The 18,976-nt window shown below is 50.2% G+C and overlaps 2 protein-coding genes and 1 long non-coding RNA gene across 3 annotated transcripts; 1 reads left to right on the forward strand and 2 right to left on the reverse strand.

Annotated features, from left to right (window-relative positions):
• Window positions 1-864: 864 nt before the first annotated feature.
• LOC125548901 (uncharacterized) lies at window positions 865-16,460 on the reverse strand. Its single transcript, XR_007301193.2, has 4 exons — window positions 16,091-16,460; window positions 14,925-15,215; window positions 2,295-2,403; window positions 865-1,078 (listed from the first exon to the last, which is right to left on the reverse strand). It is a non-coding gene; the product is annotated as an uncharacterized LOC125548901 (long non-coding RNA).
• Window positions 3,124-8,309, reverse strand: LOC147990172 (uncharacterized). Its single transcript, XM_087514035.1, has 2 exons — window positions 3,911-8,309; window positions 3,124-3,807 (listed from the first exon to the last, which is right to left on the reverse strand). Exon 1 carries the CDS (start codon window positions 5,515-5,517, stop codon window positions 4,159-4,161), a length of 1,359 nt encoding a protein of 452 aa, XP_087370161.1. The 5' UTR covers window positions 5,518-8,309; the 3' UTR covers window positions 3,124-3,807; window positions 3,911-4,158.
• A 168-nt stretch (window positions 16,461-16,628) lies between the features above and the next one.
• Window positions 16,629-18,103, forward strand: LOC147990173 (uncharacterized). The gene is made up of 2 exons (XM_087514039.1): window positions 16,629-17,855; window positions 17,969-18,103. Exons 1-2 carry the CDS (start codon window positions 16,938-16,940, stop codon window positions 18,101-18,103), a joined length of 1,053 nt encoding a protein of 350 aa, XP_087370165.1. The 5' UTR covers window positions 16,629-16,937.
• Window positions 18,104-18,976: the final 873 nt, after the last annotated feature.

Raw genomic sequence — 18,976 nt, forward strand, 5'->3', positions numbered from 1 at the left:
GGTGTCGTCACGGCTCTCATCACTCATCTTGTGCTCCAGGGGAAACTCTGATCCTTGGATCGGGCGGTGGCGGCGCTCCGGTGTCGTATCCTTGCTGAAGGCGCCGCCTTGGAGTCCACGAATCGTCGTATGCGGCTTCATCTCTTCGTAGTTAGGGGTGATGTTGTTGCGCTCAGCGCCTATGGATCATTGCCTTGGGTGTGTGTTTGTTGTGGTGGCATGTGTTTGTATCGAGATGTTGGTGATCTTTGCTTTATATATATAACGGAGCCGAAGCCTTTTTCGGCAAATTGTTAATCCGATTAACAGTCTCTATTTACTGGTGGGTTCATGAGAGATTTAAAACAAGATCCCATGTTGTCATGTTTCCTCGCTAATTGCAAGGATTTCACCGTGGTTGTTATGTTACTAGTGAATAGTTACAACAATAATTGAGCATCATTACAAGACAATAGTATTGTATGGTGCGAAGATGGTCAGTTTTCATGTGGTAGAACCAATCCACTAGACTTAAGGGGTGTTTGTTTACAAGGACTTTTTTATGGAGGGACTAAAAAAGGTCCCTCTTAGAGATTTTTGTACCAAACGAGAGGGACTTTTTAGGGATTAAACTAGGCATTTGAGACTAAATGAAGAAGACTCTCAAGGAGAGTCTTTTTGAAACTTTTTGGGACTTTTCCAACAATGCCCCTCCATGCACCCATTGGCCCGCCATCCCATGGTGTTGTTTGATTGTTATTTTTCTATATACTAAGGGCACCATGGTCATTTAATAACCTCTAGCAAGGGACTAGAGACTTTTTAGTCTCTAGAAACAAACAGGGAGGAACTTTTTAGGGACTAGACTAGAAAAAATCCTAGGACTAGAGAACCAAACACCACCTTATATTCGAACAATTACAAGACAAGGATTTATATTCGAATCTGAGTTCACATTTTCAAGGAGGTGCCAAACAGCATAGCGACTCGTCACCTATGTTAAACCAAGCGATCACGTGCCACCATTCATCCTTCAGTGCTTCTCAACTTTAGCCTGAGGCTCAGCGATGCAAATTTGTAGCTTCAGGCTGTTTGTGTCCTGGAATAAGCAATGAAGAACGTTCAGAAATACTGTACAAGAAAGGCTTGCTTGACAAATCGTTTACAAGATTCGAAAAGAACAAGTAAACACCAAAGATTAAGGTCATTTTTGGTTCCCAGCCTAAGGTTGCGACGCTTAACCTTAGTCATGGCACAATATTTTGGACATGTGTTTGGTTCATTGCCACACTTGTGGCTTGCCACACTTTTCTAGTTATATGGTCCACATGTCATAGACTCAATTTTTTTGCCAAATCCTGCCACACTTGTGGTGGCCATTTTGTTAGCCACACTTTTTGTGGCAGCCACACTTTGCCTATGGACAAAGTTAGTCATGAACCAAACAGACCCTAATCCTTTTTACACAGGTGCATACGTATTAAACTAGAAGTTGTCACATCACTAGCTTGGCTGAGTAACTGCAGAACAACAACCAGCAAGGAACCTTCTCGTAGGGGATGAGAGAGCAATATCTCGTGTCTGGAATTTCACGTAACTGTTTTTTTTTCTTTTTGGCGAACGTGAATTTCATGTAACTGTAAACTGACTCCCATCTATACTGGGGCCGGGGAACAGAGCCAAGCAAAATTTACAAGGCAAATGGGCTGGCCACAGCGGACTCCCGTCTATACTTTTTGCAACCAGGGATCGAATCCGGGCGGAAATGTCAAGTTAAGAACCATCAACAGCAAAAATATCAATACAGATGCCAGGAAACTGGGTATACAATCTATTAGCCGAGGTAGTTGGATGCCACACCATCAGCTACACAAACAAAACGATAGCACCTAGTATGCCCTTGGTTGGCTACTCATTATCTCAAATGAAATGTTTGCTTACAGCTCACCAGTAAACTTCTTGTAAGATGACTATCATCAATGGCATGGCGTGGTACAGAGTGTTGTGATGCTATGCTACTGACACAACAAAAATGTTAAAAATAAATCAATTGGCAAGATCCATTACACATAACCACCAAAGGAATTAAGTATCCTCTATCCTGTAACCATACCATTGTACAGAAAGAGTATGTCCACAGCTTCTAACTGCACATATGCCAAAACTGATTGCTCAACAGTTCCTTTCAGGATCTAAAACGTCAACGGTTACGAACTCGGAATACTATTTTAAGATAAACAAGGATACTGGGTGCATCATATAAATTCTGTGTGCACATGACAGCAAATGCACAATATAAATGATCAAGTTCATACCTGCAAAGTGAAGGAGCTACATTGTGTGCTTTACTCCCAGATGAGAGGTGACATTACGTTCAAGCAGCTTCAGGCTGGCCGCATTCAGATCCACAGGAAGATCAACCTTCTGCAGTGTAACAGTGCAAATTGCTCAATCTGTAGCCAGATATTAATTCTGTCTTATAACAGTCTATTTGAATGCTGAAGACATGAATGTTTGTTGAAAGAAACAAAATGCAGTACATTTATGTTTCCAGCGATCTTGTTGCACAAGGCAAGCCCATCCTTCACCGTGTATATACAATCTAGTACAATATACACCTTGCATGACTATACAAACTTTTGGTCCAAGAAGGAAAACAAACCATATGTCCAGCTACCGGTTTGCATAGCCAGTTCATGTGCTCACAGTTCTTAGGCTATGCAAGTAATCTACTTTATTGGATTCATTGACAATCTCGAGTCCTGTGTGTACGTAATTCATATAAGGCCCTACCTAATTTTTATTTCGTTTTTCAATAGTCTTAATAACTCCGCTTATGTTGTTTCAACATAGCCGGTCCCAAGCCCGGGTAAAGGAGGAGGGTTGTGATAGGCTTGGCGAGCCAACGTAAAACTCAGCCATTCTTATGGAGATGAAACCCAAAAGATTTTCGTTGGGGCGTAACCCTCTCAGCGACGCGCCACATCAGAACCCGGGTGTGGTGTCAAATGGGCAAGGGCCGGCCGTCACCCCCCTGGTGGCGCGCTGTAAGACAATAATTTTGGAGGAACCAGCTCAACCCTCTAGGGGTGGCTTATCTCATATATATCTCATATATATATATATATATATATATATATATATATATATAATGGGTGTGTTACAATTGGTACAATATATGTACACAAATACAGAAGTTATACATAGTCTAACACCCTCCCTCAATCTTAGCCACTTTCTAAAGAACTGAGAAGGGTAAGATTGCGCCTGCAGGCCTCAAACTGTGGTAGAGGCAATGGCTTGGTGAAGATGTCTGCAAGTTGATCCTTAGAAGAGATAAACTTGATCTGTAGTTGCTTCTGTGACACACGTTCCCGTACAAAGTGATAGTCAACTTCAATGTGTTCCGTTCGGGCATGAAATACCGGATTTGCGGAAAGGTATGTAGCGCCGATGTTATCACACCAAAGGATAGGAGGCTGTGGTTGGGACATACCCAACTCTTGAAGCAAAGACTCTACCCAGATAATCTCTGCAGTAGCACTAGCCACAGCCTTATACTCAGCTTCAGTACTACTACGCGATACAGTAGCCTGTTTCCGAGCACTCCAGGCGATCAAGTTAGAGCCAAAGAACACAGCATAGCCCCCCGTGGATCGCCTGTCATCCGGACTGCCAGCCCAATCCGCATCAAAGTATGCTGAGAGAACCTGAGATGGAGTCGGCCGAATATGCATCCCAAAAGACACTGTGAATTGGACATAACACAGGATGCGCTTAACAGCAGCCCAATGAGTGTCTCGAGGAGCCTGAAGATACTGACAAACCCTGTTGACAGCATAAGAAATATCCGGTCGCGTGATCGTCAAATACTGGAGACCACCAACAATACTCCGGTACTCTGTTGCATCCGCAGAAGACAGAAGCTCACCATCAACAGCAGTGATCTTGTCTGTGGACGACATGGGTGTAGTAGTCGGTTTGCACTTAAGCATCCCAGCTCACTGTAATAAATCCAAGGAATACTTCTTCTGCGTCATAACAAGGCCATCAGCACGAGAAGTAACCTCAACTCCAAGAAAGTAGTGAAGCTTCCCAAGGTCTTTGACAGCAAAATCAGCACAAAGAGAGCGAACAAGAGCATCAGCAGCAAAACAAGAGGAACTGACTAGAATAATATCATCCACAGACCAAAAGATGCATAGTGACCTCTGGCTTCTGGAGAAGAAATAATGAGGAGTCAGCAGTAGATGGCACAAACCCATGAGCACGAAGAGCTGATGCAAGACGAGCATGCCAGGCACGAGGAGCTTGCTTCAGACCATAGAGCGCTTTGGTGAGACAACAGATGTGATCAGGACGATCAGGATCAGAAAAACCAGGCGGCTGGCGCATATAAACCTCTTCCTCCAAGAAGCCATGAAGAAAGGCATTCTGCACATCAAGCTGACGAAGAGACCAGCCTCGAGTGATTGCAAGAGAGAGAAGCCGAATGGTGGTAGGCTTGACAACGGGACTGAAGGTGTCCTCATAATCAAGACCATAGCGCTGCCGAAATCCTCGGGCAACAAGGCGCGCTTTATAGCGCTCAATAGACCCATCCGAGTGCTTCTTCACTTTGAACACCCATTTAGAGTCAATAACATTGACCCGTGGTGGTGGAGGAACAAGGGTCCACGTCTTATTGCGAAGAAGAGCGTGATACTCCTGCTCCATAGCTTCCCGCCAGTGAGGAATGCGCATGGCAGCCTGATATGAGCGGGGCTCAGAGGACGGATCCGCAACAGCAGCAGCCAGACATGCCGCCAACCAAGCAAAGTACCATTTTTGTGTTCCTTTGGACGGAAAATGCCACTGCGACTGCGTGTATGTGGACGGAGAACTGGAGCCGTCGAGGTCGAGGGTGCAGCCGGTGGAGGATTGGACGATGATGACGGGACCAGCCTGCGAGGGGCTGGGTAATGCTGACGTAGAGAGCAAGGCGGCGAGGGGCTGGGCAATGGAGTCGAACCCGCCAACAAGGCACTCAGCAAGGTGGACCCAGAGCCCGCCAGTGGGACTGGTGACAACGGCGCCACCGGCGTAGCGGGCCGAGCCTCGGGCGACACTGGCGTGGAGGGCCAAGCCTCGGGCGACAGCGAGGCAGGCGTGACGGGCATGCCGGGCCGATCGGAGGACAAGCCGGCCCAGAGTCAGGGGAGACAACCCACGCAGCGCCACAGGCACATCAGCCGAGCGTGCATGGGCGCGCGGGTCGAGGCCATGCAGCGAGGCGACGCGATCGACGTGCGCATCAGAGAGCGACGGCGAGGGAGGTGTTGGAGCCTCCAAAATTTCCAAACGAGCCCCGCGTCCAGTGCCTACACCATGGTTAGGCAATAATACAGGAGTATGCAACATGATCAAATTGGTCAGAGGCAAGAGAGGATGAATGCATGGAAGGAGATGCATCTGTGGACACGGGTAAGTTGGCAAATGGAAAGACAAGCTCATCAAACACGACATCCCGAGATATGTAGACACGATTAGTGGGAACATGAAGACATTTGTAACCTTTATGAAGGGAACTATAGCCAAGAAAGACACTTTTTGGACAGAAATTCCAGCTTGCGTTTGTTATATGGTCGAAGATGCGGCCAGCAAGCACACCCAAATACTTTAAAGAAAGTATAGTCAGGTTGTTCATTAAGGAGAAGTTCAATGGGAGTCTTCATGTTTAGAACACGTGTGGGAGTATGATTGATAAGAAAACATGCAGTGGTGAAAGCATCACTCCAAAATCGAAAAGAAACCGATGCATGGGCCAAAAGAGTGAGACCAGTCTCGACAATATGGCGATGCTTACGTTCGACGGAACCATTCTGCTGATGAGTATGTGGACATGCTAAACGATGAGCGATCCCAAGCGACTGGAAGGAGTTGAGGTTGCGATACTCGCCACCCCAATCCGACCGAACATGAACAATTTTATGCTTAAGAAGACGTTCAACATGTTTTTGAAACTGAACAACAATATCAAACGCATCAGACTTATGCTTAATAAGATAGAGCCAAGTAAAGCGACTGTAAGCATCCACAAAACTGATATAATAGTTATGGCCACTAACAGAAGTTTGGGCAGGGCCCCATACATCCAAAAAAACAAGTTCTAAAGGATGTTTCACCTCACGACTAGACTCTGAAAAAGGAAGTTGATGACTCTTCCCCTGCTGACAATCATCACACACTGCTACATCATTATTGCTAGACACGCTAGGAAGCTCATGACAACGCAAAACATGACGAACGATAGGTGTGGCAGGATGACCAAGATGAGCATGCCACTGTGACGACGAGACACGAACTCCACTGAAAACCCGAGAGACTCCAGGATGCTCCAGACGATAAAGACCCTGGTGGAGACGCCCACTAAGAAGAACGTCCCTCGTGTCCCGATCCTTAATAAAAAGATCAAACGGGTGAAATTCACAAAACACATTATTATCATAAGTGAGTTTAGGAACTGAAAGGAGATTACGCGTCACAGATGGTACTCTAAGGACATCATGAAGCTGAAGCCTCCTATTGACATGACTAGTAAGGAGAGATGCTTGACCAATATGAGAGATGTGCATACCTGCTCCATTGGCTGTGTGGATCTTATCGGAGCCGTTATAGGGCTCACGAAGATGAAGCTTCCCCATCTCATTCGTCAGATGCTCCGTCGCCCCAGAGTCCATGTACCAGTGAGGATCGATGGAGTAGGACTGAGTGTGTCCCTGAGGCTTCTGCGGCGCCGGGCGATCAGCCATGGCAACCTGACGCGCAGTATTGCGTGTATCCTTGCCATCATTACCTGAGACCGAGGAAGCTCTTCTGGAAGCGGCGATGACACTTAGAGGCCCAATGCCCGTCAAGGCCACACAGCTGGCAGACCCGCCGACCCCATCGCCGGGAAGAGTCAAGGTGGGGGTGGATGAGGCCGGAGGCAGCGGTGCAGGCCCCTTGCCCGAGGCGGACGACTAAGCACCACCGGGAAGGGGGGCGACCACCTCTGTATGCCGCATTTGCGGAGGAGCCGCGGTTGCGGTTGGCACAGCGCGCCTCAACACGCTGCTCAGTGAGAAGAAGTTGAGAGTAGACCTCATGAGCCATCATGGGGGTCGTGTTGCCGCGCTCATTAATGATCTCGACCAAACCATCATGCTCTTCGTCGAGGCCGTTGACGATGAAGGAGTTGAACTCAAAGTCAGTAAGCGGCTGTCCAATGGACGCCAGCGTGTCAGCAAGAGCCTTGACCTTGTTGTAAAACTCCGTGGCCGTGGAGTTGAGCTTCTCACAGGCGCCAAGCTCGCGACGGAGGGCACTGACACGGGCCTGCGACTAGGACGCAAAGGAGCGCTCAAGGATGGTCCAAGCCTCATGGGAGGTCTTTGCAAAGACAATGAGCCCGGCAACAGCCGGAGAGAGCGAGCCCTGGATGGAGGAGAGGTTTGCCTGGTCCTGCCCCGTCCAGACACGGTACGCCGGGTTGTAAACCGGACCGTTCACGCTATCCACCAGCGCGGAAGGGCAAGGAAAAGTGCCGTCAACGTAGCCAAGCAAGTAGTGACTCCCGAGGAGCGGAAGAACCTACGCACGCCAGAAAATATAGTTGTCGGACGATAGCTTGACGGTGATGAGGTTGCCGAAGTGGAACGGTGGAGGCAACAAGCCCGTCGAAGAGACTGCCGGGGGCGCATATGCCATGGGGGCAGGGACGGGCGGCGCGAGCGAAGACACGGGATTGGAACCCGCGAGCAGCGGCGGCGGGTACGCCCCGTAGAGAAGCGGCCAGTGCGACCGGAGTGGATCCTGCTGGAGGCACGGACGGCATGAGGGCAGGGTGGATTGGCGCAAGGCCCAACCCCAAGTGGCCCGCCGTGACTGCTGACGAGGTGGCCTCAGGCGCGAAGGCCAGAGGCGCGATGACGCCGGTGGATGAGGCGGGTGAAGGGGTGCTCGACGTATGGATCGTCAGCGCGTGACCCGACGATGAAGAAGCCGGAGGATTGTTGGAGAAGAACGAGCCAACGCTTCTGGTCCCGATCTGAGGCGGCCGCATGGTGGCCGAGTCGAGCGGTAGAGAGAGAAGGGCGACGAGCGAGGCCGGAAGAAACCCGGCGGAGGAGCTGGAGGCGGCGGCACCTGACATGGTGGCGGCGCGATCTAGGGGCAGGGCACGATCCAGGGGCGGCGGCGCGAACTAGGGTTTTGCGGAAGCGGAGGACGTAGCCAGGTCTGTTACCATGTAAGACAATAATTTTGGGGGAACCAGCTCAACCCTCTAGGGGTGGCTTATCTCATATATATATATATATATATATATATATATATATATAATGGGTGTGTTACAATTGGTACAATATACGTACACAAATACAAAAGTTAGTCTAACACGCGCCGTATCTTGATCCGGATACGGTGGCAAGTGAGCGAGGATCGGGTCGTCGCATCCTTAGTGGCGTGCTACATCGGCGCCCAGATGTAGTGGAAAATGAGCAAGGGTCTTCGCATTTGACTCGACGAGTGCGAAGGGTAAGGAAGCCAGCTAAGCCTAGGAGGATTCGCTTAGGTAGCTGGAATGTAGGGTCTCTGACAAGGAAGCTTCTGGAGCTAGTTGATGCAGCGGTGCAGAGAGGCATTGATATCCTTTGCGTCCAAGAAACCAAGTGGAGAGGACAAAAGGCGAAGGAGGTGGAGGATACCGGCTTCAAGCTGTGGTACACAAGGACGGCTGCAAACAGAAATGGTGTAGGCATCTTGATCAACAAGAGCCTCAAGTATGGAGTGGTAGACGTCAAGAGACGTGGGGATCGGATTATCCTGGTCAAGCGGGCAGTTGGGGAATTAGTTCTCAATGTTATCAGCGCGTATGCCCCGCAAGTAGACCACAATGAGAACACCAAGAGGGAATTCTGGCAAGGCCTGGAAGACATGGTTAGGAGTGTACCGATTGGCGAGAAGCTCTTCACAGGAGACCTCAATGGCCACATGGGTACATCTAACACAGGTTTTGAAGGGGTGCATGGGGGCTTTGGCTATGGCATCAGGAATCGAGGAGATGTCTTAAGCTTTGCTCTAGCCTACAACATGATTGTAGCTAACACCCTCTTTAGAAAGAGAGAATCACATCTGGTGACTTTTAGTAGTGGCCAACACTAGCCAGATTGATTTCATCCTCTCGAGAAGAGAAGATAGGTGTGCGTGCCTAGACTATAAGGTGATACCTAGAGAGAGTGTTGTACCTCAGCATAAGCTGGTGGTTGCCAACTTCCGCTTTCGAATTCGTGTCCAGCGGGATAAGCGAGCCAGAGTCGCTAGAACGAAGTGGCGGAAGCTCAAGGGGGAGGTAGCTCGCGCTTTCAAGGAGAGGGTCATTAAGGAGGGCCCTTGGGAGGAAGGAGGGGATGCGGACAATGTGTGGATAAATATGGCGACTTGCATTCGTAAGGTGGCCCCAGAGGAGTTTGGAGTGTCCAGAAGGAGAAGCAAAGATAAGGATACCTGGTGGTGGAATGATGATGTCCAGAAGGCGATTAAAGAGAAGAAATATTGTTTCAGACGCCTATACCTGGATAGGAGTGCAGACAACATAGAGAAGTACAAGATGGCGAAGAAGGCCGCAAAGCGAGCTGTCAGTGAAGCAAGGGGTCGGGCATATGAGGACCTCTACCAACACGGTTAGGCACGAAGGAAGGCGAAAGGGACATCTATAAGATGGCCAAGATCCGAGAGAGGAAGACGAGGGATATTGGCCAAGTCAAATGCATCAAGGACGGAGCAGGCCAACTCTTGGTGAAGCACGAGGAGATTAAGCATAGATGGTGGGGGTACTTCGACAAGTTGTTCAATGGGAAGAATGAGAGTTCTACCATTGAACTGGACGACTCCTTTGATGAGACTAGCATGCGTTTTGTGCGGCGAATCCAGGAGTCTGAGGTCAAGGAGGCTTTAAAAGGGGTGAAAGGAGGCAAAGTGATGGGCCCTGATTGTATCCCCATTGAGGTGTGGAAAGGCCTCGGGGACATAGCGATAGTATGGCTAACCAAGCTTTTCAACCTCATTTTTCGGGCAAACAAGATGAAAGAAGAATGGAGACATAGTACATTAGTACCAATCTTCAAGAACAAGGGGGGTGTTCAAAGTTGTACTAATTACCGTGGAATTAAGCTAATGAGCCATACAATGAAGCTACGGGAGAGAGTCATTGAGCACCGCTTAAGAAGAATGACAAGTGTGACAAAAAATCAGTTTGGTTTCATGCCTGGGAGGTCGACCATGGAAGCCATCTTGGTATGACAACTTATGGAGAGATACAGGGAGCAAAATAAGGACTTGCATATGGTGTTCATTGACTTGGAGAAGGCCTATGATAAGATACCGCAGAATGTCATGTGGTGGGCCTTGGAGAAACACAAAGTCCCAGCAAAGTACATTACCCTCATCAAGGACATGTACGATAATGTTGCGAGAAGTGTTCAAACAAGTGATGTCGACACTGATGACTTAGCGATTAAGGTAGGACTGCATCAGGGGTCAGCTTTGAGCCCTTATCTTTTTGCCTTGGTGATGGATGAGGTCACAAGGGATATACAAGGAGATATCCCATGGTGTATGCTCTTTGCGGATGATGTGGTGCTAGTTGACGATAGTCGGACGGGGGTAAATAGGAAGTTAGAGTTATGGAGACAAACCTTGGAATCGAAAGGGTTTAGACTTACTGGCTTAGTAGAACTAAAACGGAGTACATGATGTGCCGTTTCAATACTACTAGGTGTGAGGGGGAGGTTAGCCTTGATGGGCAGGTGGTGCCTCAGAAGGATACCTTTCGATATTTGGGGTCAATGCTGCAGGAGGATGGGGGTATTGATGAAGATGTGAACCATCGAATCAAAGCCGGATGGATGAAGTGGCGCTAAACTTCTGGCATTCTCTGTGATAAGAGAGTTTCACAAAAGCTAAAAGGTAAGTTCTACAGGACGGCGGTTCGACCCACAATGTTGTATGGTGCTGAGTGTTGGCCGACTAAAAGGCGACATGTTCAATAGTTAGGTGTGGCGGAGATGCATATGTTGAGATGGATGTGTGGCCACACGAGGAAGGATCAAGTCCGGAATGATGATATACGAGATAGAGTGGGGTAGCACCAATTGAAGAGAAGCTTGTCCAACATCGTCTGAGATGGTTTGGTCATATTCAGCCAGAAGCTCCAGTGCATAGCGGACGGCTAAAACATGCGGAGAATGTCAAGAGAGGTCGGGGTAGACCGAATTTGACATGGGAGGAGTCCGTTAAGAGAGGGGTGCGTGGAAGCTTGCTATCCATGCCAGAGCCATGAGTTGGTCGCGAGATCTTATGGGTTTCACCTCTAGCCTACTCTAAAGGCTTTTTCAGTGCATAGAGTTGTTGTTTATTGTATCTCAGCGCGGCACCCAGCGGTGGGTGCTACGAAGTGACGCAAACACCGCCTATTTTCAGGCGATTGCCAATGGGAGGAGACGCCGCAACACCATCCCTTTCCTCTGGGACAGCGACACCCTACTTCAGCGGTCATCGGATATCCGCACTCACGTGGACGGCTTCTATAAAGCCCACTTCTCCCCCTCCCCTTGGGGTGGGGCATCACTGGCACCCGACACTCGGTCGGGTCGCCTACGTGTCATGGCCGAGGAAAATGCTGCCCTCATGGCGCCGTTCTCTGAGGAGGAGGTCCTCTTGGCTATCAAGGGCATGAACCCGTCTTCGGCTCCAGGCCCGGATGGCCTCCCGGTGAAGTTCTTCCAATCCTTCTGGCATGCCATCAAGGCGGCGGTCATGGCCCTGTTTGACGAGTTCTATGTAGGGTCCATGGACCTTGGCCGCTTGAACTACGGGATCATTACGCTCATCCCCAAAGTTCCAGGCGCTACGGACATCCGCCAGTTCCACCCAATCACAGTTATGAACGTGATTTTTCAGATTTTGGCGATGGGGTACGCCAATAGGATGACCCAGCTCGCGGACACTATAACCCACCCCAACCAATCGGCCTTCAAGGCCGGCTCATTCTCGATGGGGTGTTGGTCTTCCATGAGGTGCTGCACGAAGTCCGCTCCAAGCACCAGCGGACGGTCTTCCTGAAGTTAGACTTCCACAAAGCCTACGACACTGTCCTCTGGCCCTTCCTCCGGGAAGTTCTGCTGCGCAAGGGCTTCGACGACCGCTAGGTCACCAGAGTCATGCAGCTGGTCTCATGCGGCCGGACTGCGGTGAAGATCAACGGCGAGATTGGACCCTACTTCCCATACTGTGTGGAGTCCGTCAGGGGGACCCCTTCTCGCCTTTTTTGTTCAACATGGTGGTATAGAGTCACTGACAAGGCCAAAGTGGCAGGCCATATTCAGGGCATGGTGCCCCATCTGGTAGGAGGGGGAGGGGTCTCCCTCCAGTATGCTGACGACACCATCATAATGATTGAGGGCTCTGGATCTGATATTGCCAACCTGAAATTCCTCCTCCTATGCTTCCAGCAGATGTCTGGCCTCACGATCAACTTCGATAAGAGCGAAGTGATGATTCTTGGATACTCCCCTGCGAAGTGCCAAGACATGGCAGATCGGCTGAATTGCAGGCTAGGTTCCTTCCCCATAATTTACTTGGGGATCCCCATCAGTGACTCTAGACTGACTATAGCAGACCTTCATCTTGCGATGTCCAGGATACAGCACTGCGTAGAACCATGGAGGGGCAGATGGTTGTCTAAGGCGGCTCGGACGATCCTCATCAACTCCTCGTTGTCAAGCCTCATCATGTTCCTTATGAGCGTCTATAGCCTCCATGAGACCCTGCACCAGGAGATCGCCAAGTACCAGGCCCGGTTCTTCTAGGCTGGGGAGGGGGATAAACAAAAATACCACATGGTCAGCTGGACGAACATCCGTAAACCGCGGGACCAGGGTGGCCTTGGGATCATGTCCTCTAGGCGCATGAATATCGCCTTACTGACGCGCTGGCTCTGGAGGATCACCAATGGTGAGGGTGGTCTCTGGTTGGACATCGTCAGGAACCAATACCTTCAAGACCAGCCTCTTGCCTTCTGCCAGCGTTCTAGAGGCTCCCAGTTCTGGCAGGCTGTCATCCAAGTCATGCCGATCCTCCGGATTGGTACATCCATCTCCGTTGGATCTGGCTCCTCGACATTGTTCTGGTTCGACCTGTGGGTGGGGGACCGCCCCCTCGCCGCCCGTTTCCCAGAACTATTTTCCATCGCGGTTGACCCTCGGGTCTCCGTCGAGGTAGCCCTTATTGACTTAGGGCGCCTCACGTTCCGTCGGCCCTTCGGCCCCCCTGAGGTTGCTGCCTGGGACGACCTCCTACAGTGCATTGCCTTGCAGCCCAACCCATAGACGTTGACCACATGCACGACTCCGTCTCCTGGCTCCTGGAGACGTCTGGCCACTTCTCGGCCAAGTCCCTATACCAGGCCATTGCAACCTCCACTGCCCTTCCTCTGAAAATTAGAATATTCTTGTGGCAATGAATTCGTGGGCGGCTCCCCTCTGGCGTGGAGGTTCTGAAGCGCAACAGCCCAGGGGATGGGTCCTGCCCGCTCTGCGGCACGGGGGAGGATGCTAACCATATATTCTTCTCCCACGTTGCCGCTCAGTTCCGTTGGACCTGCTTCCGCGACGTGGTTGGGGGTTGTTGGTGTAACACCAACTTCTCGGACTTGTTGGCAGAAATCCAAGCATCTGCACCCCACCACCGCCACATTAGGTGGTTGTGCATCGGGATCCTTGCTTGGACGCTCTGGACTATCCGCAATAAGCTTGTCATCCAACGTGCTCCTCTTCAACGTGCCATTGACGCGATTTTCAAAATGTGCGGTTACTTGTAGCTTTGGCGGCCGCTTAGCCGCCCCTAGGATCGGAACGTCATCGCGACCCTCCTCGCCGACCTTCGAGCGATGGCCTTCGGCGTGGCCCCTCCGCTTCCGCCACCACCCCCGGAGCCAAACTAGGCACACAGCTTCCTCACATCGTAGGACCTTCGGACTGTCCCTTGGGCTCCTACCGGATTGTTTTTGTTTTATCTTTTAAGGACTGTTGAGCTGTACCCTCAGTTGTACCCTTGCTACCTTTTGTGTGTGGGTGTTCGTCTTCGACTTCTTTGCGTGTGTGCGTGTGGTGTGAACTTGTGTGTGGATGCTTGTGGGCTCGGGTGGTTTGCTTTATATATAAAGCAGAGGGAAAGCCTTTTTTGGTAGAAGGTCATTCTATTTGACCTTCACTAGTTCAAATGTACTTTTCTGACCAGATAGACGCTCTTCATTGTGAATAAATTAGTGAAATAAGACGACACTTTTGACATTGTTTGGATCACAAAGGAAAATTTAGGAACATGCTTTTACAGCTTAGCTTTTGTTCCTTTTGATCCAAAGGGCAGCCATAGTCTCAAAAGAAAAAAGGAAAAAAAAGAATTATTGTTGTCATTGCATCCATTTCATATGAGATGTTCTATTTTTTCTGTCTAATCCCCCTATAGTTAATGAAACAGGAATCCCCTTTTCCTTCTTCACAGGGATCTTCTAACCAAAAGGACAGTATTTTTTATATAAGAGGGTTGTGTGCATGTTCAATATCAAAATTTCCTTGCACAGTTCAGCTCAACACTGGTTCTAGACGGCACAGCAACGCGGCCGTTTGCTTCTAGTTACTACTAATAGTGAACTACTTGTCCAGGTTGCACTAGACGACCAAATTGGCACTGATGTTTTAGCAATACTGTAGCAGGTGGTACTGTATAATACAAGTTGGCGCAAGCCAGGACTCAATATGGTTATGAGACAACTTAAAGCAAGGAATTGGACATGGAAATGAAGTGCTAAACATGTGTAAGGGTCAACGAAGTTCCAAAGAATATTCCTCTTGAAATAGTACCCGCACCTTTAGCCAGAGGGGAATCCCTTGTTGCTCCTGAATGCAGAGAAAGCTCAACCAGATTTACTGAAACACGAAATTTATTCGATGGCCATGTTTCTGTATCTTGGACAGATCCTGAATACTTTCAGAAGAAGTAGAAGATGCAGAAACATGAGATTCAGATGTTGAAGTTCCATCTCGAGGACCATCCAGAGCAGGCACAATATGTGGTGCCCCAGCAAAGTTTCGACGACGCACAATCAGATATAACTTCATATTTTCGATTGGAAGAAATGCTGCTTTCAGAACATCCACCTGAGACACAGTAGATGAAACATGACTATCGCAATGGCACTCGAGCTAAAGAGAAGAACCAAATAGTAACTTGTGCTATGACTGAGGAAATCTAACCAGAGAATTTAAGTAAAGATTCATTTTGGGAATTCAAGCAATGATCTATGATTCTCAATGCAGACCTTCCACATCTTGTATTACAGTTTCACCCCGCACTATATCCATACCAATTGTTAACTTTATGTCTTTTACCTACACAGGGAGTTGTGCAACGACACCCATAAGAATAATATAAGATCAACCGAAACAGACTTGCAATAGACAGTGTTCAGCTGTGAAACTTAACACTGCTGGACGAGAAGTGCAAAAGAGGTGCCCAACTTGCTGTGTGTGTTTCAAGCTCGGTAGAAAGGATTTGATCTCCAAGAAAGGAATAAAAACTTGATAAACTAACAGAGGATTGGTTGTTTCTAGCGTTGACACTGTCGACTAAACCATTCATTTGATTTCTATCGTTGACACTGTTGACCCTGCCGTGTGAGGGTCTAATATTTGTTCCCTGCAGTGGCAATGGTCCGCAAGTTTTCTCGCTATTCAATCATTGATGTGCATAGCATAATACGTATCACAGATCAGCAGATGCACTGGAACCAAGCAAACAGAAGTGCACAGCCTGTCATTTTCACTGGAACCAAATGCAGCAGCTGAAAGGCATTTTTACTGCACTTAACACCCTCACAACCTGCCATTTCAATCTTCACCAAGCAATTCGTCACTTGCATAACTACATCTTTTGAGCATAGATGGAGAGGGAGGGAGGAGAGAGAGAGAGAGAGAGAGAGAGAGAGAGAGAGAGAGAGAGAGAGAGAGAGAGAGAGAGAGAGAGAGAGATGAACCTGGAATGGTCAGGTCGTGGAGAGGGTGCAGGCAGCTCCGGTGATGTTGGTGAGGGGCGTGGAGCGATGGAAGGAGGCGGATACGGAGGGAAGCTGGGGGAGGTAGTGGGTAGCGGCGACCGGCAGGAGGAAAAGGCGGCGGGCCTGGAGCCCCCCGTCATGGCGGCGCCCTTGTTGGCGGTCTGCTCCTCTCATGGTGAGAGGGACCGGCGCTAGCTCATGCGCCAGTCCCCCGCCAACAGCGCGGGGGATGTCGCCGGCGGAGAGGGCGGCGGAGCGGAGTAGGGTTGGTTGGCGGAGCTAGCTCTGGATCCGGGGAGCGGAGGAGGAAGGGTCCGTCGGGTCCGTCTGTGGTTGGGCTCGGTCAGTCGGGTCCGTCGGGTCGGTCGGGTTATGAACCGGCACGGAGCCACGGAGACGGTTCGGTGGAAATGCCCAGGGTTCAGCCTCCACTCGTCGGTGAATATCACAGGCGGCTCGGGAAAAAACCATTCAGAGGCCACCCCGGCCCGCCGCCCCTGCCCACCCACCACCGGCCATCGCCGTCAGCGGCAGAGATGACCCGGGCCAGAGAAGAAAAAAAAAGAAAAGGAAAGAAAAAAGCGATTGGGCCATGGGAAAAAAAGCCCATGGGCTTGGTGGCGCCGCTCGGCCTCGCTCCTCCCCTCTTTAAAATCACCTCCGGCTCCCGCCCGCTGAAATACTACCACCTCCCCTCCCCGTCGTCGCAAGTCGCAACCCCCCGAGAGCTCGACCACCGCTTCCGCCCATCCCTCCTCACCCGAGAACGCCTCCCCTCCCCGCCTCCTGCAAACCTTCCCACGAGAAGCCCTAGTGTAGGGAAACGATGGACTCGAAGTCCATGGCGCTGCGCCTCCTCCGCCACCTGTGCGCGGCCGCGCCTGGTGGTGCGTGGAAGGCAGACTTCGTCGACTTTCTCTGGAGCCTCTGGTGCCGGATTCAGGCGGCCAAGAACTGGCAGGGCGCGTCCACGGCGCCGGTCGCTGGCGCCCGCCCGCTCGTAGGCAACGCCGAGGCCGCGCTCGTCGGCAACGAAGACGACGACGACGACGGGTACTCTTCTTGCAAGACTCAGGTCCGCGACGACGACGACGACGACGACAACGACGACGGCGGGTACTCCTCTAGCAAGTCTCAGCCCACGCTCGACGAAGACGACGACGCCGGCCGCAAGAAGGAGCAGGAATTCGGCATCCAGCCATTCACGCCGACCGCCGGCCAGGGGGCGGGTACCAAGAACCTGACGGACGACGACGACGCCGGCCGCAAGAAGGAGCTTCTGCAGGACTCCGCCCTCGCCGGCCCGCCCGCTTTCGGCGTCGACTCCAAGGGCGAGAACGCCGACCCCGCCGACCCGCCCGCGCTCGGCGTCGACTCCACAGGCGAGAACGCCTATCTCGCCGGCCCGGACGAGCTCGGCAAGGACGACGTCGACAAGGAGTGCGCGCCCCCGGCCGCGGCTACCAAAGACGACTCCGCCCGCAAGAACGAGCCCGCCTTTCGGCACCCTCGTCGTGCCCGTCGACGTCGTCGTCCTGCTCAAGCCGTTCGCTCGGATGGTCTCCAAGAAGACGATTCTTTCTTGGAGCCAGAGGTGGACGACTGCAGGGTCATGCACCTACGGTACGTGGCCGCTTGCTCCTCCCTGAAGAAGAAGAAGACTCTGTGCTTAGAGTGTTTCATCCGCCATGAGAGGAACCCAACTGAGAGGGCGCCTGTCCCCATCGGCAAAGACGAAGAGGAGGTTGGGACTTGGATTTTGTCTAATTTTGCTTGCAACAAAAACTATCTTGTTCCCCTCGTTCGTTTCAAAATTCAAAGTAGCTTTGTCAACTCACCCTTTCTCTTTCTTCTCAGGTTCATAATCACATGACTCGTCATCACAAGAAGTCTGGCTCCGGCTGGAGCAAGTGCAAGAGGCAAGGGTGCTTCGCCGTGACGGTCACTGCCCAGGACATGGGGCACCACCAGCTATACGCTCATCGGCTGTAGATGCATTTCCTGTCGTGATCTGTCATTTTTCGAGCAAAGCCAAGAAAATCGTACTTAAATGCACTGCCTGTAGTGCTAGACAGATCATGTAAATGTGCTTCAGCAACAGTTAGACAAGTGTAAACTCGGACATGTAAGAGTATATTTGATAATGCTCTTTATTTTCTTTCATATCTGTCTGTCAATTTTTCTGTACACTGAAAAAAATGAAATTACTCCAGTGTGATGTGGAGCAGTCTGATCGATCTGTCATTTATGAGAAAATTGTTCATGTTACAAGAAAGGGGGCAATAGAGGGCTGTATCTCTCCCTCTCTTTCTTTTTTGAAAGGAACACTACTCTGCATTCTATTACAAATTTACAACCAGCAGATAAATACATCACATGGCTGAAGTGATTTGCACAACTTGAAGTAGTGCCAGGGCTTTTCAGTATGTCCTCGAGGTGTCCTTGCCCTGCCGCAAGCGCTCGCCCATTTCTGATAGTAGTTGCAATGATCTACAGACTTGCTTCACCTTCTTGTATTGGCAAAAGAGGCCAAATATATCAGTCAAACAAAGAGGCCACCTTGTTCTTCGTCTTCATCCAACCTGAAACAAAGAGGCCATTCTGTATGGATGGATGAACTTTCAGACAAGCTAGAGGAAGAGATGAATGGATGGAAATGGCATCCCCACTATTTAAAATTTAATAGCAATCACACTGAAGCAACCATCCCCGAATCTTTTTTTGGGGGGCTCCAGTAATTGCTGAAATATAAACAGAAGCCACACGTTACTGACAGTCTGACACCAATACCATCTGCAGCTATCTAAAAATCCAAGAAAATTGGCTGTGTTTCTCAAAAGATTAACGAGAAAATTGGTGTGTTTA

The sequence above is a fragment of the Triticum urartu genome, chromosome 1A, assembly GCF_056163025.1.
Source record: "Triticum urartu cultivar PI428250 chromosome 1A, HENAU_Tu73, whole genome shotgun sequence".
Taxonomy (NCBI): Eukaryota; Viridiplantae; Streptophyta; class Magnoliopsida; order Poales; family Poaceae; genus Triticum; species Triticum urartu.

Bases quoted from the DNA above. Each gene is read 5' to 3' on its own strand.
- LOC147990172 (XM_087514035.1), bottom strand. From the start codon at position 5,517: ATGTTCCCACTAATCGTGTCTACATATCTCGGGATGTCGTGTTTGATG.
- LOC147990173 (XM_087514039.1), top strand. From the start codon at position 16,938: ATGGACTCGAAGTCCATGGCGCTGCGCCTCCTCCGCCACCTGTGCGCG. The intron at 17,856-17,968 runs GTTGGGACTTGG...CTTTCTTCTCAG, and splicing joins TCGGCAAAGACGAAGAGGAG to GTTCATAATCACATGACTCG.